Raw genomic sequence first — 25,916 nt, forward strand, 5'->3', positions numbered from 1 at the left:
ATCAACAATCAAGAAAGCCAATCATTTTCGGAGGCTCAGTTTACTCCACATTTAACTGAGAAGCAGCTTCAACCATGAGAGGTCTGTCCATTGTTATTCCAAGAAAAATTAAGCAAAATAAAGGCTCTTTAGTCAGGTAGCTGTTGACTTGAATCAATCACTCAAGTCAGTATGAGGTCCCGTGATGTGTTGATTCACATCACTGATTCACCATTGGGCTAGAAATCCAAAATGAATCTAACAGAGACAGAGCGAGTAAGAACTTTAGAATTGGAAAAATATACATATTGTTAAAATTAAGGAATTTCACAATACAAATAGATAATGATCCAGAGCACACTGTAAAAAAAAACACCAAAAAAGAAGGCATAAAAATTGGATGCCCTTCAATGGTCAGTTTAGTCACCCCTTGTCAATCCAAGCATGCTTTTCAGTTATTAAATACAAAACTCAAAGCAGAAAGACCCACAAACCAGCAACCACTTAAGGTGGTGCTGAATTTGTGGGCAAAATTTGGGACAGTGTTAAAAAATGCCTAAAATTTCTAAACTGTCAACTCCAAACTAAGTCTGTACTTAAATCACAGAGGTGTAATATAATGTGATTTTTTTTCAGTTACCACCCACATCTCCTTGTTACATAGAATAGAATACAATAGAATAGAATAGCCTTTTATTGTCATTGTATATGTACAATGAAATTCTGGGCGCTCTACCCCAACTGTGCATGGAAAAGAAATATACATAGTAGGATGGCAAGAATAATAACAGACAAGATGAGTATATACAAACAAGAAGAATATATACAAATCAGGAAGAAGGCACACAGAAGGGAGGGACATCTTTCAGTGTTGGTGACACACATTTACTAGGTCCTGAGAAATAATGGTCCTGCTTTAGAGATCTAAAATGTCTACGTTGTGATGCTGGAAAGGTGGCTTTACATCTCATTTGACTCTTTGTGTTTACTTTTGTATGCATTCACTGGTTACATTCATGCGTTAAACACAACTTGGTAAGGTTTAGACTGTTTGTTTAGGTTAAGAAAGAAGTTGTGATTTAGGATTAGAGCATGCACCTAATCACTAATGGGCAGGGTACAGGTGAAAAAGGAAACTGTGTTCATAAATGACATCCCAGTGGACAAAGCAATGCTTACTGGCACCCCAGGACTTGGGAGACGTCACCTCTGGAATTAAAAAATTGCCCTAACCTAAATTCTTTCTTATGGCAAGCAGAGGGTGACTGCTGTGCCATTCAAAACCAAATAAATCTACAAGAAAATTGCATTGTTGCTTTAATATGACCTTAGCAGACATTTTCCCAATGAGCTTACATTCTCAGTCGCTACTTGAAAGCCATGTTTTATGAGCCCAGAATTGAGTGAAATAGATGATAAAACAGTCAGTCAGGGCTCCAAAACAGGATTTTACAAATCACTGAGTGGTGTCACAGTGGTTATAGTAGCCATCATTTATCTACAGTCTATGAGCTTACTGTAAAATTCAAACATACGATGTACAATAATTTCAGGAAAAGCATGTTTACTTGAAATCTGAAGAACTCCAACAACAAAAAGCGCTAATAGCGGAAGTTGTTTCATAATCTCTCTATGCCCACTCGGCTGTCACAGTCACTCTCATATTTGAAGGTTTTTTGTTTCTCTGTGAATCACTTCGATATGACAGAACACTTTTGAAATTAATCAGTGCTCAGGATGAGAAATTGTTTGTTTGCCTTGTGACAAATAAAATAAAATAAAGCAGAAAGAAAGGGAAAAGGCCCTTTCCGAGAGTTTATATTCAAGAGCCCTTTTCTGTTGTTCATTTCTGGCAGAGTCATTGCTGTTGGTTTGAATGGGAATGGCCCTGAAATGCCAGCTCGCATGGCATGTCTGAGTGCTAGCTCAATTTTTGAGAGTGATGAGTCGTTAATTCATCCTTCCATCTCCTGATCTCTTTTCCTCTCTTTTTCTCATTGTTATTATGAGCGTACTATTTCTTTTCTATCTCATTCTCATCCCTTTCCTTCTTCTCCATTCAGTGTCATCTAAACGTAACACATTTTTGGCATTTCATGACTGACTTTTTCTGTTGTAGCTCTTTTGCCCGTCTCTTTATTCATATTTTGCTTCTGACCTTTTCAGTATGAATAACACCAGGATTTATCAATCATTTTCTTTTACTACACTTCTTTTAGCCACGAGGGTGTATATATATTTTTTTTCTCGTGCTTAAAAATGTATGCAAATTCCCTTTTGTGCCAAGCAGGCACCCAAAAAGAGCACCATATAAGAGAACAGTCCTTTTTATTACTCATTTCAAGTCCAAATTGCTGCAGCTGTTAGAACTATCCAGCATGGCTGACACCCTTCGATCCTGAAGTGCCTTTATAATTGGAATATTCTCTGATCTAATCGGAATTTGTAACTTGAAAACCCTGCTATCTTTTCTAACTTGCCTCACAGCAGTGTACAGTTTAAGTTATTGAGAGGCTTCAAACTCTGTGTAAAGTACTTCACAGGACTTAAAAACACATAGAGTGACTTCCAGTGTGGTTCCATTTTCATTTGAAGGGCAATCTTGCCTTGGAATGTTATTGGCAGTAATTGCACATGCCATGTGGGCATAATTGGCCAAAAGTTCCTTTTATATTTATATATGTTTTCTCTTTAAGTCATAACTAGAAATACCTATGATATACAAACTACTGAAGATGCATGACATCAAGGCTGATTTCCATGCTCATTGCTGAGCTCTTCTTTAACCTCCCTTTAAAGAGGGTTTGCTAAACGTCCGGAAACTTAACTTGATTTAATAAATGTCAGTAAAATAACCTCCAGTCTTCTCTGTTCTTCTCAGGACTATCATCATAGACAGTCTGTCAGTGGAGAGGAACCATGTGCTGGTTCGTGTTAGTGTCGTTGGAGGACCATCTGAGAGGAGGCTCCCTCCTCGAGACTTGCAAGAGGTGAGCTTTCCTTTGAATTGCATGGAATTAGTCATACCTTTCTACATGCTGATTTGACTGTTGCTGCCACTTAAAATTGGTTTTTTGTTTTGTTTTTTGTTTTGTACAAAACTGGCCCACTGGCCCTGGCTAACCCTTCTCACCAGTTTTTTGTAGTCAGCTTCTGATTGCAGAGTGAAGTCAACAGGAAAAAAAGTTACAGTGGATTCAGGAAAAGAGAGGACCTACTGGGCCAGTAACACTGCTGTTGTTTTTTTATTGTTTCATAGGATCATCTTGTCCTTTTTTTTGTTTCACAGCCAGTAAACAAGGACACCGCAGGACTCAAATACACAACCTGCAGCTAGGAGGTTACAGTTCAAAAAAGGCACACTTTAGTGGGCAACAAAGGTTTAGGTACACAGCAGATCAGACAGGGGAAAAACAGAGACAGGACCCAGGGAGAGCAGGCACAGTAACACTAAATGGCCCGGCAGCTTTGAGTATAAAAAACCATACGAATAATAACAAAGGGACAACATAAGCTGAGACTTGACTTGTTTTTATTTTTCCCTTCACCATTCCTCAAACTCAGTATTCCCTCTGGTCACAATCCGTGCAAAAACCCATCCCTCCACTTCTGTTCTGCACTTCTGCTACTCACAGTTTATTACAGATGAAGTGTCCTACTGATTACCATCAGAGCTTCAGTTGTTTGAAGCCTGCAGGTTTATTTGCTTATTTACTCAGCATATTTTGGGATAGAAATAAATTATTTAGGTGTTGTTTATGCAGAACTGAAAACAGGAACTAATTTATGCTGAGGTCAAGGAGAGGATATGAAATATAATTTGGAAGAGGGGGAAGGTGTAAATTGTTTCCGTCGTGTTTCACAGGTCTCTCTTATGCCCTTCCCCTGTTACTTGTAGAGAATATAAGAAATAGAAAGCTGTTAAATAAGTTCTTAATTTGTGTGAAGTCTTCAAAACGAATAAAACAAGTTTTTTAGAGGCATGAAATTAAGTGATTCACTGTAAGTGGTACAAGTCTACTCCAAATGTTTAGAGCTGAGCCGTATATATTTTGTGTTCTGCTTCTTTAATGTAACAGCAGAGCTAGACGTGTTATGTTGGGATCAGGCCTAAAAACATACTGGCAGCAAAGTTACTTTATAAAATGAGCAGAGAGGTTTACAGTCAGACATCAGTATAAAAGCAAAACACTGAGCACAAAAGCCTCTCTGCAACTTTACTCAGCTGTGCACACATGCAGAGATCTGCAACATCAAACATCAACTATTTTCTTTTGTATCTAGTATCGTATTACATAGCATAACGTTACATTCATTAAAATGCAATGTAATTTAGGATTTTAAAGAAACTGTTTAATGCTGTGAGTCAAATTCCCCAAAAATCCCAAAAAAGCAATAACGAACAAACGAAAAATACAGTTGTATTGTGACAGCCCTCTGCCCTGCCTGCTGTGTGTGTCCATCTGTATTGTTTTGCTTGTTCCTTTAGTTTGAGTTAATTAGCACAACTGGGAGCACCCGGTCAGTCTCCTTGGGGCATTTAAAAGCTGGCTTTTGCTCTCTGTCCATCCACCCAGCACCGTGCTATCTTTTTGGTTGGCTTTAGTCTGATTATTTTAGGTTATACACTCACAACACCACACACCTACCATCCAAACACTCATCCATCTGTTGACACACTGATAAAACTTATAAAGTTAACTGTGATTGTTTATTTTTGGTTGATAAATTGTGCAGTTTTTAATGTGCCTCTCCCATTACTTATCATGGCTCATGAGCCGAACCATGACAGACACTCTGAGGAACCCTGTCTTATACTTTTTAAGAAAGTGACTAGAGGTGCACTCAAATTGAATGTCCATGAATTTAATTAAACCCAGCTTGGTAGTTTTTGTGTAACCTTGCTGGCCAGCAAACAGGATTGAAAACTTACCTCTCCATCAGCTTCCTAATAATGTAAGGACACAGAAATTTAAAGGCTCGCTTTGTTACCTACAGTAACAGCAAGGTCATGTGGGGTTTGTCTCTATGCCTTCAAGTGCTCCTGTTTCCTGTCATATCCCCCCCCAAAACAAACAAACAAACAAACAAACAAACAAACAAACAAACAAACAAACAAACAAAAAATGTCATTTAGCACTTCAGGTTTGGCTGTAGCGGCAACTGTGATCCTGAATAGTTGTCTGTCTCTGTAATTGACTAGCCTGCCAATAGTGTAACAATATCATGCTGCTCACATATTCATTACAAGTTCTCAAGCTGCATACAGATTGTGTGCCATTCCAATTTTTTCCAACATCTTCAGACAAGCACATCATTGAGTGGTAGACTCAAATACCAACAGGGATTATCATGAGTGTAGGGCACAGACAATTGGATAAAGAGGCCTGCTTTCTAAACTTCATTAACATTTAGAGCATATTATTTTGGCAAGTCACATGCTGAGTTATGACCCAAAAGTTATGGTTCTTCAGAAATAAGTAATGAGAAAAATAATGAATGCGGCACTAAATGGCAGTGGGTTATACAAATAAAGAAATAAATGAAGGAGGAAAAGAGGGGGGAAAAAACAAAGAGGGGGGGAAATAAGTGATGGCACATAAATATAAACAACCATTTTATGAAATGCTACCAGCTCAGAGCAAAACAATTGCTCAGTAATGAATTCATCAACACTGTTTAACTGCACTACGCTATTCATAATTTTCCGTGTTTCAGAAATACTGTCACCATACATTATCATCAGAAAGATAAAGTATATTCCATTGAATTACAAACAAATGCTAGCAGCCCTGCATAATAATGTGTCAAAAATTCAGAAAAACAGCCATAAAATAGTCAGAGTAAGACAAAGAGAATAAATGGAAATAACGTGACTCATGCAAGTCTGAAAAGGACTTGCAGTGCTAATCACCACATCTTAATATGTTTTTGTTATCATGACATTGTAACCGTGTGGATTTAAGCGTAACGTATTAAACATTGTAATAAGTGGGCATCAGGTTTTTTTTTTTAATCTGCTTGCTCTAGGGAGAAGGAGAACATCCTTACCCCTGGCCCTGGTTTTCATGCTATCCCGTACCTCGCTGCTACACTTTGGATCCACCAGACATCCTACATACCTCACCGGGTAGGAGGAACATTGATGAACTCACTAATAATATCTTAGTGTTATTGTGATTTTTTTTTTCACCTCTAGTCCTTTGTCTGTCTTCAGACTCCGAGATCAGTGCGTTTCTGTCTTCATGGAAAGATCCAAAGAATGACGGAAGCTGGGTGGAAGCCTGCCGAACGTTGTACTGTAAAGTCATGGCGTCAAAACCCAACGTGTTAACTGGAAAGGGTAAGCTGCTGGCTCTCTGGGTTTCTGTTTCTCCCACATCTAGTTAAACGCATCACATTTCTAATACACTACATTGCCCCCTGTGTTGATTGTAGAAGAGATGCTCTTGCAGCAGTTGAAAAAAGTGCAAATTATCTTTTTACGCTAAAAATGTTTCTCTTAAAGTGTGAGAGAATTTTTTATTTTTAAAAAGTATAGAAAAGCTAACTGAAGGGTCATGAAGAGTACTTCACAAACTGTGCTGGGTATGACTGAGCATTACTTCTTGAGGATTGGTGATAATGTATTTCACGCTATTTCATTCAAACAACAGTACCAGAAAGGAGACTAACTTGTGGATTTTAGAAAGAAATGGCTAGTGGTAAGAGTCACACCAATTAGAACATGTAACAGCTACCGATTTCAGAAATACCTGTGAAGAAGCTCGTCGAATTAATGTCTTTTTTGAACTATTTTGTACCTACAGCTTAATTCACCTTCAGTGTATCTGCACCATTTGCTTTAGCTATTTTTCTTTGCCTCCAGGAATGTGGAGAATGATGACAGATCTCAGTATAATTTCTGTGTAAATTTGGCTGCCACATCAGATTTGCAATTTAAAGAATCTTTTTAAAACAAATGACTGTTGTTGTTTCTTAGTTTCTCCTTAAGGAATATTATTTGACCAAAAAGATGAAAAATGCAGGGTTTAAATTAAAGGAGTCAAACAGTAAGACAAAGGCATATATTAACACTGTGCACCCCATGGAGGATTTCTCTTTTTGTTTGAGAGCACCAGAGTACACAAGGAAGAAAAGAGTGTGAAATGCTGGTGGAGTGGATGGTTTGATTGTGAGTGTTTTGTGGATCAGGGATGAGGGGACACATTTAAATTGTAGATGGGAATACCAATGAGCTTACTGGCTGAAAAAGTTAACTTTAAGTTTGTTCTCAGTGGTTCAACTGTAAGGATGTAAAAAATAGACAAAAGCAGAAAAAAACTGCTCAGCAATGCTTCGGTACCGAAGAAGAAGGTTGGAGAAGCAGGTAACTGTGTGTCTCTGTTAGCAGACAATGCTTCTAAGTGTCACTGGTATGTCTACGATTTCAGTATTTGAGATGTTAAGATGGAGAAAGTAAGACACAGAATACTAGGGGAGAAAGACTTTCTCCCCTTTCTCTGCTGTTACTGACGAGTGCAAGAATGCGCGTGTTTTCCCCGTGTTTTAAGCCAAGAGTAGTTGTAATTTATCGTTTGTAGTGAGAAATGGAGTACATAGCCCTGTGGGAGTGAGAATAATGGTGGGTGACAGTGAATTGTCAACTTTAACTGCTTGTGCTCTGCTGGAGAGGAAGTTATGGACCCAGCGGTGCTGCAGTTAGTTGATTACTTAATGGCATGGATTGATGGTAGGAGTAAAGTTTATGTATGCATCTTGAAAGGTGAGCACTTACATCTTCTAATCACATTCAAATAAGCTCTATTGGCTTTCACATAAGCCATGTTGTCACAAATATTTATGTTTCGTTAATGCCAAGGATAGTTTGGGCAAGAACATTTTAAGCCTCCTGAAAGGCTTCATAGATAAATCGAATTCAACTAAGACTAAAGAAGTGACTAGATTTGGTGTTTGCTGTTTTATAGTAACATATTTGCTTGACTGACAGAGTGATTAAGTGACTGTAAATAACACAAGTAATTAGTAACACCACCAAGAGACCACCATCCTGATCTAAGGAATTATTTAAATAAAATAAAAGTGTTATCCTCTTTCCACTGTTCTGCATCTGTGTGATGCAGTTATTCTGAATTCAGTAGCTATATAAATGGGAGAGCTAAAACTAATTTCACTGGTCACTGGGACATGACTAAAGCTCCATGTATAGAATCAAGAGTCAAATCTAATAACAAAAATACTTCAAAGGTTTGGTGACTTTGCCCAAAATAAGGTTTAAAGGGACTTTTTCCCTGTAGATTGTGCTTGTACATGTTTATAGCTTCATTATCAGAGTATTTTTGGAGCAGGGACAGGACAGCATCTTTAGTGTTTAAGAATTCTTCTATAGTCGTTTTTTTTTAAGGATTCTTTGACTCTATATAATAAAAAACACCTTTATTTAACTATCTCCCTCGGATTGATATTAGAGGTCTTGTCACATGATGTCTTTAGAAGGAAAAGAGTTAAATGTACATCCACTAGCAAGGAGCTCAACCCCCAATGCAAATGAAAAATGTTGATTGATAATGAAGCACTGAGCTAAGCCAGAGGTGGCAGTTTGGAGAAACTGCTGTAAGGATTGGCGGTGAGCTTCGCATATCCCTTGATATCGTAGCGAGAGGATGAAAAATTAAGAAACAAAGGAAAGAGATGATGGTAAATCGAAGCAAAAGCAAACAAGTATGAACAAACAGTTTAACTGTGTTAATTTACTTTAAAATCATTTTTATCCTTTGTTTTTTCTTACTGGTGTGTAAGACTTTTTTACAGGACTCTTCAGCAATCTGACACTGTTAATCAGATTTCACTTGATTAGCTGATCATCAACAAGTCTAAACACCTCACTAAAAGCAGAAATTTGGGCAGTTTACTGGTCTGAAGCATTTAGTTAGCATGTTTATGTTCCAGCAAATTCACCCCAAGGTCAGACCCACTCTAGAAATGTGGTCTGAACAATGCTCAGAAAATCTCCAAAAGTTGATTCTGTTCATCTGGACGTAGCGTTTTCAGTGGGAGAAACGTTTCGTCACTCATCCAAGTGACTTCTTCAGTCTCAGCTGACTGCAGGTTTCCCCAACCTTATAAACAGTACATTTGCATAATGACTGAAACCAGCCCACTGAACGAACAAAGGCCTGGGAGGTCAGTTCCTTCATTATAATTATGCAAATTCTCATGACCATTGATCAACAACCATTGATCAATGGCCATGAGTACCATTCACAGAGAGTTGGGGAATGGCTGCAATCACAGCATTGTAAGATGGTGAAAGATGTACCTTTAGGCCCCCTCCTCGATTCAGAGATGGTCTTTCCCTTTTCACGTAAATGGCCTCCTTGACTCCGCGTTCAAACCAGTGTTCCTCCCTGTCCAGGATGTGTACATCCTCATCATTGAAAGAGTGTCCACTGGCCTGTAGGTGTAAATAGACTGCAGAGTCCTGGCGAGACGAGGTAGCTCTTCTGTGTTGTGCCGTCCGCTCCGCCAGAGGTTGTTTGGTTTCCCCGATGTATAAATCCTGGCAATCCTCCTGGCACTTAACAGCGTGCACTATGTTACTCTGTTTGTGTCGGGGGACCCAATCCTTGGGGTGGACCAATTTTTGGCGCAGTGTGTTTTGGGGTTTAAAAGCCACAGAGACCTGGTGTTTAGAAAAAATGCGTCTCAACTGTTCCGATACTCCTGACCAGAGATGGGGAGTAACGCGTTACTTGTAACGCGTTACTGTAATCTGATTACTTTTTTCAAGTAACGAGTTACAAGTAAGGGATTACTATTGCAAAATTGGTAATTAGATTACCGTTACTTTCCCGTAGGAATTCTGCGTTACTGCGTTACTAAAACCGTGATTTTTTTGCGAGAATGTCTCATGACAGTGACAGTGATCATATATCGAGTGCGGAGAGAGTATGAGCATGCAGCGTTTAAAGCGTGGAAGTACTGACCTTACTTTGAGTTTGATTCCATAAAAAGTGACAAAAACATTAGCGTCCGTTGTGCGTGGGAAGAAAACTTTTTACAGCGAAAAAAACCCCTAAACTTCCAAGCAAGCACTGAGTGCGCCATGACGTAATGGGAGATTCTGAGTCTTTGACTTTATTTATTTTCTGCTGTGTTTTACTTGCATCTATTTGAAAGAGTGAGTGTAAACACAAAAAATATTTTATTTTATGTGCTGGAATGTGTAGAAAATAGGTTTAAATGTTAAACTAATTTATTCAAGTCAGAGAATGTTGCATATAATTAAATTTTTGCTTGATGCATAAAGTTAAAAGATTAAAACTGATAAAGCAAGTTAAGTTAAAAAAAAGAGACTTTTCCATTTGATTACATTTTGTATGATGGATTATGTAGAAAAAGTAGAATTGGGCTGAAAGATCTATCGCTTTATCACCTCTTCAGGTTGTAAATCGTGTTTTTAAAAAGTAACTAAGTAACTAATTACTTTTGAAAATAAGTAATCAGTAAAGTAACGGGATTACTTTTTTGGGGAAGTAATCAGTAATTAGTTACTGATTACTTTTTTCAAGTAACTTGACCAACACTGCTCCTGACACGTACGAGATCACTACAGGGATCACTACAAAATGCTCAGAAAAAAGAAAAAAGAGTGAGAGGGACATCTAAGAACCTACAGGCCTCATTTACTGTAGCAGGATCATGAATATTAAAGTTCGTGACAGTACAACTGGAAAAAGAACAAGTATGGCTTATTTAGAACGGTTGCCTCTTCCCTCTAAAAAGACCTTGACAGTACGACTTAGTGTTACGAGTTATATTTGAGCAAACCACAAGGCTTCTGTAACAATGTCCTTTGGACAGTTAACACCAGAGTAGAGATGTTTTGTTGCATATCAGCACAAACTTATCATACCACCTGGTGGTGGAGGGGCAATGATTTAGGCTTATTTTGCTGCCACACGACTTGGGAAACTTGCAGTCATTGAAACGACCATAAACTCAGTGTATCAGAGTATTCTGGAGTCAAATCTTAGGCGCTTTCTTCAACAGCTGAAACTGAGTCATGCAATTGGATAATCATCCCAAGCACAGCAGCAAATCTACAACAGAGTGGCCAAAAAAGAAAAGAAGCAAGGTGTTGCACAGGCCAAGTCAAAGTCCAGATCTTAACCTTATGGAAATGCTGTGGATTGATCTCTGCACATTAAAGAATGCCTGTAAACCTCAATGAAGTGGAGCAAAGCTGTAAGAAACACTGGCTCAAAGTTCCTGCACAATAATGTCCATGTGACTGATAAAGTCACACAGAAAACAATTATTTCATGTTATTGCTGCTAAAGGTGTTTTTACAAGCTGGTGAATCATGGGGTGGACTTAGTTTTTCACAGGACTGCAGTCCTATGAAAATATGACTACATAAACATTGATGATCCAGATTCAGGAGGGAGACCACCTCTGTGTGTTGGATGCACAAGGTCAAATAAATAATCTTTCTTATTGACTTGATGGGTGTAATATATGCTAAATATATTAATAGTGAAAAGAACAAAAAATCCAGATGACACAATCTGAAGGTTTTCAGGTTGTTGTTTTTTTTTAAATTTAGCCTCCTTTTCTCCTGATTGCTTTTATTGAAATTCAGGTGCACTTCACACTTTTCCTCACCAAGATTACATAAACCTGATGTCCATGAACCTTTTAAGACTCATCATCAATGTCGTTGACAGCCACTGTGAAATTGCACCTACGCCTACTTTTCCTATGTAGGAGCAAATAGCTGTGATTCAACGAAGACAAAAATATATTCAAATGAAGGAGGGCTGACAATCTTGTCATTAATGCATGTACTGCACAGTGATTGCCTCCTTTCATCAGTACACTGTTGAAGCCTGTAAAAGCAACTACTCCACAGCTCATTTGAGGCTTTTCACTGGAAGACCACGATCAAGATTTATTATCATTTAGGCTTGTCTTTGCTGTCGAAGTGCTATTTCATGTGTCACATCATTAACCACGTACAACCTGGTATTTCACTTCTCGAGAAACATTCAGTGAAGGAAATGTTTTATCTTTTATGAACTGACTACTAAAGGAAACTGATTTCCTGGGAAGTTTATTCAACAATTACTTGCGTCTATTTCTGAATATGAAGACACTGTGATTATCACTTGTCTTTGACAAGCTTCTATTCAGCTGGATGATGATATTGATTATGCTATCTCTTGGTTGAAACACTTACAATTAGAACTGTTTCACGTTCAATACCTTACTATCTTGTCAGCTTATCAATTCCCTAATTGGTTTTCCTCAGCAGCATATCAATGAAATGCATTCACTCGTGCTCAGAGTTACTGAGCTGTGGAGTGAATAGGTTTGATTAGCCCTTTTAGTCTTCTCTGAATTGGCAGCTTGTGAAATGATTGGAAGGCTGTGCCACTGTGTTTACAAAACACCTTACACTTAGTTCACATATTTAGTAGTATAACAAAAACATGCTTCAAAAAAGGTAAAAAAAAAGTATTTTATACCAGGACACAAACAGGAAAAGAATGGACAGTAGGTGGAAAAATGTTAATCAAAGGTAGCTAGTGTGAAATATGAGCCATCCAATCAAACAAACTTCACACAGCAGCAGACAACAGCCCAAGGGACTAGAATCCATCCAGGAATTTCAAGGAAGCTATAATACCTACTTTCCCAAATCCATTGAATCCAGAAACAAAAATAGTGGCAGCTGCTAGTGCTACCCCTCAGCTGCTATTAGATACATGTATACATGTCGACTTGTTTTCAAGTCATCTTATTCACAGAATTTTTTTAGAACACTTGACCTCTGACCTTGAGGTTTTGAGATTTCAACTCCTCCTTTTAAGTAATTGAACCTATGGTATCAATATGGAAAATCCTACATCGCCTCATTGTCGAGTTATCACATTCATTAGATTTTCAGAAAACTTGAACTCTGACCTTGTGGTCAAAGAGACTGGAGTTTGAACTCTTCCAAGACTTTAAGTAGATGTACCCATGGTATGAATGTAAAAATTCTAGGTGACTGTGTTCTCAAGTTATCACATTCACAAGATTTTCAGAAAACTTGACCTCTGACCTTGACCTTGAGGTTGAGATCACTGAGATTTGAATTTTATCATTATTGTTAACATAAAAAGTTTGTGAACGTTCTCATATTCATAAACTTGCTTGTCCACACCGCCCACCTGCCCAACTGCCTTTTATGGCTGAGGTGTAAAAACTCTATTTGATTCGAATTTGGTCAACATCCTCTACAAGGTTATGGTCCTGTGCACCTCTGGATGACTTCCAATGCTTTAGCCCAATCTTTGACTGCTTGCATTTCTGCACATGCACGTTCACCTCGGATGGCAAACCTACGCAGAGCATCAGCTTTCAAACTGACTTGACTTCATGGCAAGGGTCATGACTGGTGGTGAGTTTTGGATCGAACAGGAGTTTACAATGTCAAAGTTGGCACATCAGATCAGCAATGTGGTGCATACTAATCTTTGACTTTCACAAGGTTGTGCACCATGCATTTGTCCCTCTGGGTCAGCCTGTAAATGCAGACTTCTACTGTAACATCCTGAGGCATCTGAGGCTGAGCATTTGGCAGAAAACGCCTGAACTGTGATGTGTGCTGTGGTGTGCCAGCACAAAGCGCATTGAAAAGACAGGAGTTCTTTGGCCACAAAACAGACTAAAACAAACCAGTCTATTCATTTGGCCTACTATGAGTTAAAACAATAGGTTAAACTCTTTGGCCTGTAGAAGGTTGGTTTTGTATCGTCTTTATTTACTGTTTCTTCCTACCTCACCACGCTCTTCCTCTCTTATTTCCACAATTAGATCTTCAGTGACTGTGGGTGGTTCTTTGCGCAGACGTGTTAAGTGACACTAAAAGCCATGCTGACACAGTTTACTGAGTGACAGTCGGGGCCAGTGAATCCACAGTTGATACAAGATGTACATTTTTTGTGTTGTATTACAGTGCATGTAATTTTTTCGCTGAGCTATAATTTACTTTGTCAGAGACATCCTTATCCTAGAAGTGAAGCAGGTTTGTTTTTAAACTTCTATTATATATATTATCTTTTATTAGTATTTATAATGCTAATGACTTTATGCCAGCTGAGCACACTGTACGTCTTACATGGAAAGTATCTGTCCAATCCACTTGCAGCTGCTTAATAGCGTAGAAAACAGGATGGAACCAACAATCTAAAAATAGTTGAAAGCTGACATTTGACTGTTTAAATTGGATTTCCTTTGAACGCAATAGTTAATGCAGACCTGCTATCTTATGATTTTTTATGTGCCTGATTTTTCTCCTCAGTGCTGGCTGACCTTCTGGAGAAAGTTGTAGCCCATCTATCCAATTCTGCTTCAGAGTGCTTCTTCTCTCCAGCTCCGTACAAAGGTCAGTAAGAAGAGCAATACCCCCCCAACCCTCCATTCTTACAGTTTAGTCAAGGAAAATAACTAAAGGGCACTTTGTGGATCAGTGAAGACAGACGTACCGAACCTCTGTGCTCTGCTCTGTTTACTTTATTTCTGGGTTATGAAAATTATGTAAAGGTAAATGTTGGTTACACTCCAAAGCATATACAGTACACACTGTGTATAAATGTTTTAACACCTAATTAACACCTTTAGTGCAGTGTATTTCATGTAAGTTTGAACTTGACACTTTGTTTTCTGTTGTGGGTTGTTATTGCCTTCTACTCCAGTCGCTTCTGAAAGGGCCTGTTGGCTCAGTCAGCTGAACTGAAGCCTGCTTGTGCTTCAATGTGGAGATCTGGTTTGTTAATAGTCTTGGTGAACTGAACCCTGGCGATTAAACTAGCCCTGAGGATAGGAACCAAAGCTGGTGATAACAACTGTGTATAGACGGTATAAAAGCACCATCTTGGTCTTTTGTGACCAGACATGGCAAAAAAGACGTCCCTTTTTTGTCATGACTGGTTACAAAAGACCAAGATCTGATTGTTCAACTAAAGAAAACACACACGCATTGGCTATTAAGTTTTAAATGATGATGAGATTGTATGTCTACTCTGGGAGTCATAAACATCATTAGACCAGTGCACATATTGTCTCTAAAACACTTGGGTGGAGAGATGAGGAAACCTATCAGTGCTCTGTCTTGGTTGTTGAGTTAACTAATGTGGAAATAAAATTTATCCAGCAGTAAACCTGAGTTTGCGGTGAGGGAAGCATCTTGTACAGTACAGCACTTTCCAGCAGGAACTTCGATAGAATGTAAAATAAGACATTTTGTGTATTTTAAAAAGACATTCAGTGTGTTTTTGTTGTTGCCGCACTAATCAACCACTTACTACTAACTGCAATGGTAGTTTATTGGATTGGAAAGTGTGGCGATGCTCGCCACCTGGTCACCCTTCTTGCTTGTTGGTGTGGGCAGGTCTCATTTGTAGGTGCTGGAGAGCTGCTGTGGCTCATTTCCATCAGTGGCACTGGCAATACCTGGGCTCATCAGTGCACTATAAAGGCCCTCAGAACCCAACTGTGTAGTGGCTCTCCTCCCTGAGAAACATTCTGGATTATAGTTTGGGTTTTTGCACTAAACAGCATTGTGTACACAGTCTCTTCAAGCATGCACTCACTTAAGCCACAGCCATTGACTGTACACATGGTTAGTTTAGGTTTTTCTCTTGTTTCTTTAATTTAAAATAAATAGTCTTTTTAATTGGCATTTGTGTGTGCATCTCCTGTTTTGTCATGGTTGTATGTCCCGGTTCGTGACAGGCTGCATGAGCTCATCTGGTGGGAGTGTAGTACTGTAGTATGTCAGGCATAAAAACGTGGTTTTCATGATAGGAGGAGTGTAGAGTAAGTGTAAATAAAACAGTTTAGAGATAGAATAGACTAAATATTATATTTTAAGAAACTCCAAATTTTCCACTTGTCACAGGGTCTGAGTTGGAAGATTTTGGTAAAGCTTTGTCCCTGAGGTAGTTGAAAAACCCCAGTTGGCTAAAGCGTTGGGGTTTTTTGTTAACAGACATGCTTATGCCTATTTAGTTGGTGTTATTTTTTCATCTAAATTTGTTAGTGCAATTAGCACTTTCAGTACTAATCCATAGCAATGTGTTGTATTTTTCACATTGTCTGTGTGTAAAATACACATGTAAGCATGGATTACACAAAGGATCCTGCACCCCAAGCTGGAAGGCAGGATAAAAATAGAGATCCCTGGAAACAATTCTTTCTGCCCTTGAGAGCAGCTTTTTCCACCACATGCTAAAATGTGTTATGTGTCTCAGATCGAATGAGTGAATGATCTTAGCAGGTTGGAGTATTTAGTAGCCAGTAGGCTAAACAAGCTGACTGATAGCAGTCAAAAAGGCATAATGCTAATAACTAAATGCCGCAACATCTTTCTACCTAGAAAGTCCCTAAAGGTAATGTGCAATAAGTGTCCAATTAGCATATTTATTTGTTCCAGTTTACATGTTTTTTATAAAATCAAGTTAAGTCAAATCATAGGTCATTCATGACCTTCACCTCAAAGACGCATTGCAAAGTTGTACTAAGTTTAACATCATATTTACCATACTAATTGGTGGAAGGATATCAGTTTGAATTTCATCAGTGACTGTATGGCTCTGCTGAAATAATGCAATCATCTGGCACTTAGTAAACATTGGTATAATTATAATAGTGTGTCATTTGTTCAAGCACTCGAAACAAGTGCAGAGAAAGACTCAGAAAGACTCCAAGACTCAGCAATTTAAAATTAAACAGAGGTCCAGTTCTATAGAAATTAGGGTGTGGGGAAAAAGCATGAATGGCTCACACACTCAATATAAATTAAAAACAAGCAGCTGTTCATTACGGAAGCAGATTTACCACATTTCTGATTTGCATTGTTCAGCATTGTTGTTTATGTGTTTTGTTTTTTTTAAACTCACTCGGCCATTGTTTTGCACGGGTTAGAGGTTTTAATTAAGATGCAATTAGTTCAGACAGGCCACTAAGTCAGTGATTCCCAGCAGATCAGCTGATGGTTTTGCTGATACCCATTGTTGAATATTCGGCCAAGTCTCATATAGGGTTCACTATTTAAGCTGCTTAATCAACCCACAGTTGTTGTGCATCTACAAGCCAGTCTGAAGTGCACCTCCATGTCTGCTCCTCCTTTTTATTCTCTGCATGACCCTGTCATTGCTACTGTCTGTGCTGGCTCTCGCTGCTGCTCCCCTGCCGTATTCCTTGCCTGTACATGAATAGAAGGGTGGGGAGGTACAATATCAATTGTTGTGGAGACATTTTGGCCGATTCTTCTTTACGACATTGCTTTAGGTTGATTGAGGTTAACAGCTACATGTTTTTATGCAGAACTAACAAAGCATTTCAGTGGGTTTGGGGTCTGGACGTTGACTGGTCTATTGCATAACCTTAATTCTTTTCTTTTTCAGTCATTGTAGATTTACTGTTGCTGTGCTTGGATCATTGTTGCTGTTGCACAACAAAATTTCAGACATCTGATGGATAAATGGGCTTTTCCACCACCATGCTTGAGAGCATGTCTTTTTTTGACCTTTGAATTTTTTTTTTAACATTTAACATGCTAACTGAGGCCTTTAGAGTCTCTTGGATTTTGTTTTTGGCATCCACTCCCAAGAAAATCATAGCACTGTGTTAACACAGCTGAACGCTCTAGACCAACAAACTGCCAAAACGTTTGCTTTACAGAGGTGTTCACACTTAATCAGGTGCATTTGATTAGCAGCAACTGGCTGCTGCTTGCACTCCTAATTCCAATGAAAGCAGTAACAATGAACAGGAGTTCATCGAGTTCTTTGAAAACTTTCTTTTTCTGTAGGTTGAACTTAGTGGTTTAAAAAAAAGAAAGTGAATCGCAGTCTCTTGTCCTGGAAATCATCTTGGACATTTCATGGACAATATAGTCTGGCAAATGCTTTGTGGTATCAAAATGCTATTTGTTGTGAATGCAGGTGTGTGTGCTCCTTGTTGTTCCTTTCTGATGCCACATGAACTACAGAATAGGGGAGTGCAGGTGGGGAGAGCTGTGTCTGTAAAGATCAAATGGTAAAACTTTTTTCTTCAATAATCTGCTCAGTCAAACGAGGCTTGTATTTCTCTGTGGGAGACTTCTGTCCATAGGTCTCGCAATAATAACACAAACACACAGGCCTGCCACCCATTATTGTGTTACTCAAACACATTTGACTTTCTTCTGCAGCCAAATTGATTTTTATGCGTATGCTTTGTTTATGGCAATAGCCAGTTTCCCATATGATGACAGCATGCACTATAACCTCTGTAATACATTTATTATATTATGTGCAGGCAACTGTTAATACGCATTGTAATTTTTTTTTATTGCTAAAGCTGAAAAATATTATCAGAGGCAGGTCAGAATATTATGGATGCTTTATTTTTGGCAGGTTTAACAAAAGCGTACAGTTTGGCTTTCCATACTGAATGCATACTCCATTAATCATAGTTGTATTTTAACCACAGTCATTGTTTAACAGTAAATTTAATTTCCCTCTACTTAGCTAAATGTGGCTCAATTATATCCAGCAAGGGCACTTAAAAGAAGTGGGTGTGAAATACTGAAATAACATTAACAGTGCATTAGCTATTAATCTGCACTCCAGAAAATTTCGGACAAGTGCTGATTATTTTTACAGTAAAGAGATTTTCTGAATCGTTGTTTGAAATTTTCTGTGGCCCAGAACACCTGTAAAAACACAAGATTTCATTGTAGAACAACATTTTGAACTTTGTAATATTCTGATGTCTGACACTGACATGTTTATTATGGTTTCGTTTTTTATTTGTTTTTCTAAGGACATAATATCAATAATCTTTCTTTCATACACATTTTCTAGTAGTAATTTTCCCACCTCTTTGTCAATACACAAACAATGCACAATTTGTCTGTTCATAATTACCAGAAGATATGACGACATAAGAGCTTTTTGGAGCATTTGGATACACCCACAACCCAGGTGTTGCCAAAAGTATCCTTTGAATTTTAGTCTTGAATGGCTAAATCTAAATTACTGGGAGGTGATCAGATATAAAGCACACTGCTGCTAAAATGTGAATGAAAACCATTTCACTGTGGTCTTCTCTAATGATTACTCAACATATAAAACCAAGATCATGTTGCTTATTTCAAGTGCTTTTCAAGGGACATAAAAAAAAAGATATAAGGACACACAGGTGGTATAAAACAATGCAGGATTTAAAATAGAAGATAAACAGAAGATATATAAAATAAAATTGATTATATGGAAGAATATAAAGGTACAAGACACTGCACTATTTGAGTAAATAGCTTCATATTTTACCCGGTGACAGTAAGGTTTTAAGCTGCAGTTTAGAAGAAATGACTTGGTAGAAGCTTGAGGTTTTCCAGGAGTGAGAATCATGTGAAAAAGAAAGTTTTCATAGGACTCTATGCTCTATACCAGTAGTTCTCAAACTTCTCACAATGAGTACCACCTCATAAAACATGTGGCTCTTGAAGTACCACCCTTATGACCGACATTAAGTTACAGTAGTATAGGCTTATTTAACACCATATACAGTTTACACTAGACAATTTTATTTCTTATATGAATGTTATTTATTGTAACTGTCATAAACAGGATGTGACAAGTGACAATAATAACAACTGTACTGCATTAAAACATTCACAGCAGGTGGGATATCCAGTCTTTAAGTAATGACGTATGAACCCTGTTTCCGGGCCCAAACTAATAGTTTATTAAGGTTGTTGTGTTTTTCCCATATGGAAAAGAAATAGTAAAAACTTATATGTGATTACTCATGAAAGTGGCCACTTTCATGAGTAATCACATATAAGTTTTTACTATTTCATATAAGGCTTACATGATTTACTCATGTAAGTGGCCACTTTCTCATTACTTTCATATATTCTTTTAGTAAGTATCCAAAACATACAAGTTTCATTATATAATTTTTCAAGGGATCTTATATCTGTTTTCACACTTATATGCTTTTCATACAAGTTTCACACAAGACAGATACAAACTTTATAAGATTTATATAGATCTTTTCCATATGGGTTAACATGTTTTAATGCTTTGTATCTTGTTCTGTTTAATCTGTACAAGCTCCTAAAAAAGGCAGTGATCACTGTCGGCCTCTCTCGGTTTTTATTACCACTGTTAAAGCTCAGTTTTTAAAACCTTACGATGTAGCTACAGCCCAGCCCATGCAGCAGTAAATTAATGACTAACCTCGTATTGTGGATGGATTATCTCAGTTGTTCTCCTGACTGAAGTTTGGTCCGTCTGCAGGATACTGCCATGCATTTGTCTCTAACCATTGAGTGGAAAAAAGTTGGCGTTCATCTTCCAGCTTCAGCGTGTTTATATTATGCTAACTATAGCTGTGTAGCTAGCCAATGCATAGCACATCATTATATACGAGCTAGCCCAACTTCAGTAACCCTGTAAACGTCACTACTGTTTAGTTTTCTGTCTTCAAGTGATAGCAGAGCTAAACGTTTACATTTTTCCCGCGTACCAGTAGAGGGAGCCCACGTACCACCAGTGGTACGCGTACCACAGTTTGAGAATGACTGCTCTATACTCTATGAAGTAAAACCCATGATTCCCTATGATTTAGTAGCTTGTATGATCTTTGAAATACTTATTTTCTGTATGACTTCATCAGTCTCTCACATGGTTATGGAGAATTTTTAACTCATTCTTCTTTACAATGTTGCTTCTGTTCATTGAGGTTTGCAAGCATTCATTCATGCACAGTTCTCTTAAGGTCATACATGCACTTGCTTTTTGCACAGGGTATGAATGTTTCCAAGCACGTTAACAAACACGTGCCATTTTTTTCCTAAACTGTCCTGCCATGTTCTTTTTAGAGAACAAGTCGGAGCTTTTTTTCTCAGAGCATAGTTTGGCCTTGGGTGAAAATTCTGGGACATCCACTTTTGGCATTGCATCACCTGAATGATCAGCAACCTGTTAAAACTTTGCTTTTACAGAGGTGCTCACACTTGCTGATGATCAGTGAATCAATTACATTTAATCAGCAGCACCTGGCTGCCGCTTACCCTCTAAATTCCTGTTGAAGCAGTAAGGGTGTATGTACCTAATTAAAATAATTTAGAGTGTGGTTAAACCTACAGTATAGATTTGGACGGTTTGACTTGTACAGTTTGGAATTTAACTGTAATTGCCATAAGAATGAACATTCTTCATGCGCGTGGTGTGTCATGCAATAAAAAGTTTTGAAACCGTGTTCAAATTTGACAGACTTTATAAGTAACATCATCCCGAATATGTCTGAGCTTCTAAAGAAAAGCTGTCAAGATAATTCATGAGAGTAAAAGCATTCACTTGGATCTATGAATTAGTAGACAGTCATTTGTGGCAGGGAGACAGCTAATAAAAGGCAGCATCTGTCTGTAGTGCTGTGTCTGTCAGCAAAAAGGCCTCACTTCTCTGGGGACTGATGAAGAACCTTAATTCTGGGTTTTTGTTTTGATGATTTATTTATCTAAATTCACAAACACACATCAGAGTTGTTTGCACTTCCGCTTTCTTTCTTTCATATTGCCTCACATTTTTGTAATACTTCATTTTTAGGATCAGTCACAATCTTATTTGCATAATTTCTTTAACACAGAGCTGTTGTGGAAAATAGTCCACCCACATTTTACATGTCAGATTGTTGATGCTAATATTTTTAAGTCCTTTTCTTTTGGAGAGATTGCAGGCTTGAACTTTGTGATGTTTTTGACACACTTTGACCTGGAATTCACATCTGTCAGAGTTACATTATAAGAGAGAGGCATAGATTTCTGTTCAGGATTTTTATATAAAAATACATACTATGGGTGAATTCAGTAACGGCAACAGCTTCCAGGGTAAAAATAATCTTAAATCTGTATTTTTGGGCAAATATTTTCTCACTGGTGATACTGTAGATACAGTTTTTGTGTACCTATGACAAATTAAATTTCAGTTAATTTATGTAATGCTTCAAATTAATTGGACAGATAAGAGCCTGAAGATATTTTAAGATGGGTTCTGCATTGTAAGGCTTGGTTCTGTATAAACATTGACTAAATACAGCTTCTGCTTCAGTTACAACAGCCCATAAAGGAGACCAGATAGCAGTCAGGACTCTTGTTGAATTCTGCAATCTGCCGGTTACATTTGTGTGTAATTGTCTGCATGTGACATGGAAAAATGCCCAGTGGTGTTTAGCATTGACTAGTCAAAGCCACTCTGCCCAGCTTGACGCTCCCATTGTATGGAGAGAGCAGGCTCATTTGCCAAGTGTTAACTGCTTTCAGTTCACCGTTCAGAGTTGTATCTCATCACCTGCCATGGCCCTGACTCCTGAAGGCAGCTGTCCAGCAATCTCCTTTATCTCAGCTTCCTGTTGAAATTGGGTTACTGCATCCCACGAGGAGCATCTTTTTATGTTCCAGAGATCTATGCTTGCTCAGATAAAATAATAATTTAAAAGGATTTTTTAATCCACATCCTCAAACTTTTTTAAGTCTCTGCTTTTAAGTATTGCATGAAAAACATCAAAATTGCATTCCCTTTCCCCCATTCTGAGATGCTGCAAGTTACTGTAAATGGAGGTTAGTTAGAAGAAATTGTTTTTATTATTGTTATTAATCACATGATGCATTTCCCTCTTCTGGCAGTGTTTTAGGTAGATGTCACGGCAGAAACATCCCAGCAAGTGCAGCAGGGTTTGAATGACCTGCTGCAGCACTTGTTGCGTGTAAGGTTCATATTAGAGTTATAAGGTGCTTAAAGGTGCTCTTTGTAGGCGGTCTGACATTTGCTGGCTGTCACAACCAATGTGCTGCTGCCATCCCCAGACTTGATGAGTGTTTGAGTGGTTGTCAGACAGTTAGTCATAGGAGATGTAGGCTCCCTGTACTTAGTTTCTAGCACTAAAATATAGGAGGTGCTTTTGAAACATGAGGTTCTTAAAGTCTTTTTCACGTGTGAACTTAGAGTTTCAGAAAATCAGGTTGTGAAATTTTCCATTTCTGTGTCCTCACATCTATCATGGCAAATAGCCTGCTTCAGACAGGTTCACACAAGTGCAAATACTGGTTTAGGTGAGCCCACTGCCTGGATGGAGTGGGCAGGAAGCAGCGCGCTTGCTGAATGTACACCGTTAGCTGTGTTGTTCTCACACTGGTGCAATCCGAAATCTCGCGGACATGTCAGGTTAAACGTTTGATACCGTTGTGTCTGACTTTTGCATTCTCTGTCTAATGATGTCTAGAAAAGTTAGAAAAGCAGAAAACTTAGATATTTGGAAATTTCTGAGCATGTTAGCGTGAGTTCAGTGATTCATTTTTTATTTTCTATTTTTATTATTTTTTAGTTCACGGTTAATCAAAATTTTCTTGCTTTTTTTAAATTGAGCTTTTTAATTCGGTCCTGCCTTTATTTTTACAGCTGAAGACATTCTTGGATATATTGTCGTAAATGATGTATGCTCATATCTCTAAATGGGTTTCATAACTACCTCTCACTCCGTTAAGTCCTGACACTTTCAGGCTTCTTTATTTTTAATATTACTTTTGTTTTAATTTCTCTGAAGCACAGGGGATTGCACAGAGTCTGGGAACTAAATCAACTCAGAGCTCCAGATTCATGATATTACTCTTCATAAGCTTCACAACTACACCTAAACGAAGTACAAATTGTCATAACTAATCTCAGAGATAAATCAGATGTGCCACCTTTCATAGTGTATCTTGTTAAATGATTGTGATTATAGTTATTAAAAACTGCAAAATACACTCTGGTGGCTTAATGCTGAGGAGAGAGAAATGGGCAGGGAGGGAATAAATACAACAAGAAGAGGATTCATCTCCATTAGACAGTAATTGCCATCAGCTAGAGGTTTTCACAGATTTTAATATATAGGGAGAGAAGAGTGAGAGAAATGACAGAACCAGCTATCCCGGCATAGATTCATGCCCTCTTCAAAAGCCATTTTTTCTCAATTAATCCAAGATTTGATGGCCTGTGATTTATCCACATTGGTCAGCTTTGATATTTGGATGGCAACAATGTTGAATTATAACTCTGATATGTAGATTACAGCTACTGTTATCATCATTTCCCGTGCATTTTTCTGCACCATTAGCCTGTAAATTGAATTGGAAGTTTTTCCTGCCACTGATGGTGTCTGGATAATACTCATCATATTAATTGTTCAAATGTTCTCATCATCCTCCCATAAACTGTCTGAAGCTGGGGATCCATTTGCACAGATGTAATAATATCGGTATTCCCCAAAGCCAGGAAGCAGTGGAAACATCTTCCAAAACAAAATGTTAGTCCTCCCACTGTTATTACTTCATTTATCGTTCTATCTGCGCAGTGACAACTGCAACTCCAAAGACGAATATATTTTTAATGATTTTGGAACAAATACTGGCACTAAGTAAGAGCCCATGAGAGCTGATTGCATGCGAGCTGTTTTTGTTTTCACGACTCTAAAACTGGCCCGTATTTTCAGTTGCTGTAGCCTCACCATGTGACTCACAGAGAAAGAAAAGGTCTTGAGATAAAGAGCATTCCCACTTCAGTTTTCACTTCTTTTTTTCAAAAACCCTGCCACAGCCCTAAACTCCTGAGTTATTGCTCTGCTGCTCTACACTGTCAAAATGCTGCTGTTAAATTACCCATGGCTGACTTTTACTGATATTACCCAAGTCACCTTGATGTCACAATAGCTCGCAAACATCACAATTAAAGCCAAACGACTGTTGTAAAACTGCCAGCTACAAAGTTACCCAGACACAACATTACATCTCTGGTGTCTTAAAAAGTAGCAATTCATGATATGCTGTCATGTTTTTCCATTTCCCATTGGAATAATATAAGCTGTTAGGAATGTATAGGTAGTTTTCCACCCAAACCTTCTTTTATATACCCTCTCATTGAAATGCATTGCTTCGTAACAACCACATCTTTTTTTCATCCTGTTTTATAGCAGAGGAGAAGACTGTGAAGAATGCCGTATTATCATCTGTGGAACAGCTGGGAATCAACACCTGTCTGAAGTATGTAAAGGGATTTTCTTTAGCTCATAAACCCTTACTTATTTAGGCTTCTTACAGCAGAAGGAGAGCCTGCTGCGTATAAACTATTTCAGTAAAGTCTTAGAATTACTCAACTGTGAGCTCCATGGAAGTAACTACCCCAAAGTATCTCTTAAAAAGAGTCTAAATCACTGCGATGGGACTAACGTGCATGTACCTTAATTTTGATTTTGTAGTGTCTACATTCACAATGAATGTGAGGAGAAAGTTACATTTCATATTGGATGGGGAAAGCATAGTTAAAGACTAGAAGCTGTGTCTCACTCAGTTTGAATCTTTTTGCAGTTACTTTTGCTTCAATTAGGCGCTGATGAATGTTGACATGGTCCTAATCAATTGTTTCAATAACCGCGTCTTCATCACTGGGCTCCACATGAAAACAAGCATCACCACTTTTAACGCAGTGGTGTGTTTTTCTGCTCAACACTGACATCTTTGACTTACAATGATAATAGCATGCTGATGTTCAGCAGGCATAAAGTTTACTGTGTTCAGCATCTCAGTTAAGCATGTAAGCATGCGGACGTTGGAGAAATAGCACTAAAGAGAAAGTAGAGCTGATGTTGAAGATGTAAGTTGGTTTGGTTTTAACAGAATAGCAAGGCTCAGTCATTAAAGTGGCCGTCGGAAAGTTAATTGCATAATCTTACCACCCTGAACCTCCTATGACCTGGCTTCAACAAATGTGGGCATCACATTTTGGGTTGTGCACAATACTAAACTCTATAAGGGCCTGATATCTGTTACGAGGACATTATACTGCCATTGTTCTATCGAAATG

At 38.2% G+C, this 25,916-nt stretch overlaps 1 protein-coding gene across 4 annotated transcripts in view; it reads left to right on the top strand.

The window, feature by feature from the left end:
- The window catches only part of tbc1d32 (TBC1 domain family, member 32), a 96,774-nt gene that overhangs the window by 40,970 nt on the left and 29,888 nt on the right, over nt 1–25,916 (top strand). For 3 of the 4 annotated variants that reach the window (XM_085381569.1, XM_085381572.1, XM_085381570.1), the window contains 5 exons: nt 2,861–2,969; nt 6,010–6,109; nt 6,197–6,322; nt 14,330–14,413; nt 25,027–25,096. In XM_085381569.1, coding sequence (XP_085237695.1) covers nt 2,861–2,969; nt 6,010–6,109; nt 6,197–6,322; nt 14,330–14,413; nt 25,027–25,096 — 489 coding nt within the window. The remainder of the gene's footprint in view (nt 1–2,860; nt 2,970–6,009; nt 6,110–6,196; nt 6,323–14,329; nt 14,414–25,026; nt 25,097–25,916) is intronic. The other variant, XM_085381571.1, reaches the window with a different exon arrangement.

The sequence above is a fragment of the Rhamphochromis longiceps genome, linkage group LG15 (genome assembly GCF_057381845.1).
Source record: "Rhamphochromis longiceps isolate RC_006_pf linkage group LG15, R_longiceps_female_GT1.1, whole genome shotgun sequence".
Taxonomy (NCBI): Eukaryota; Metazoa; Chordata; class Actinopteri; order Cichliformes; family Cichlidae; genus Rhamphochromis; species Rhamphochromis longiceps.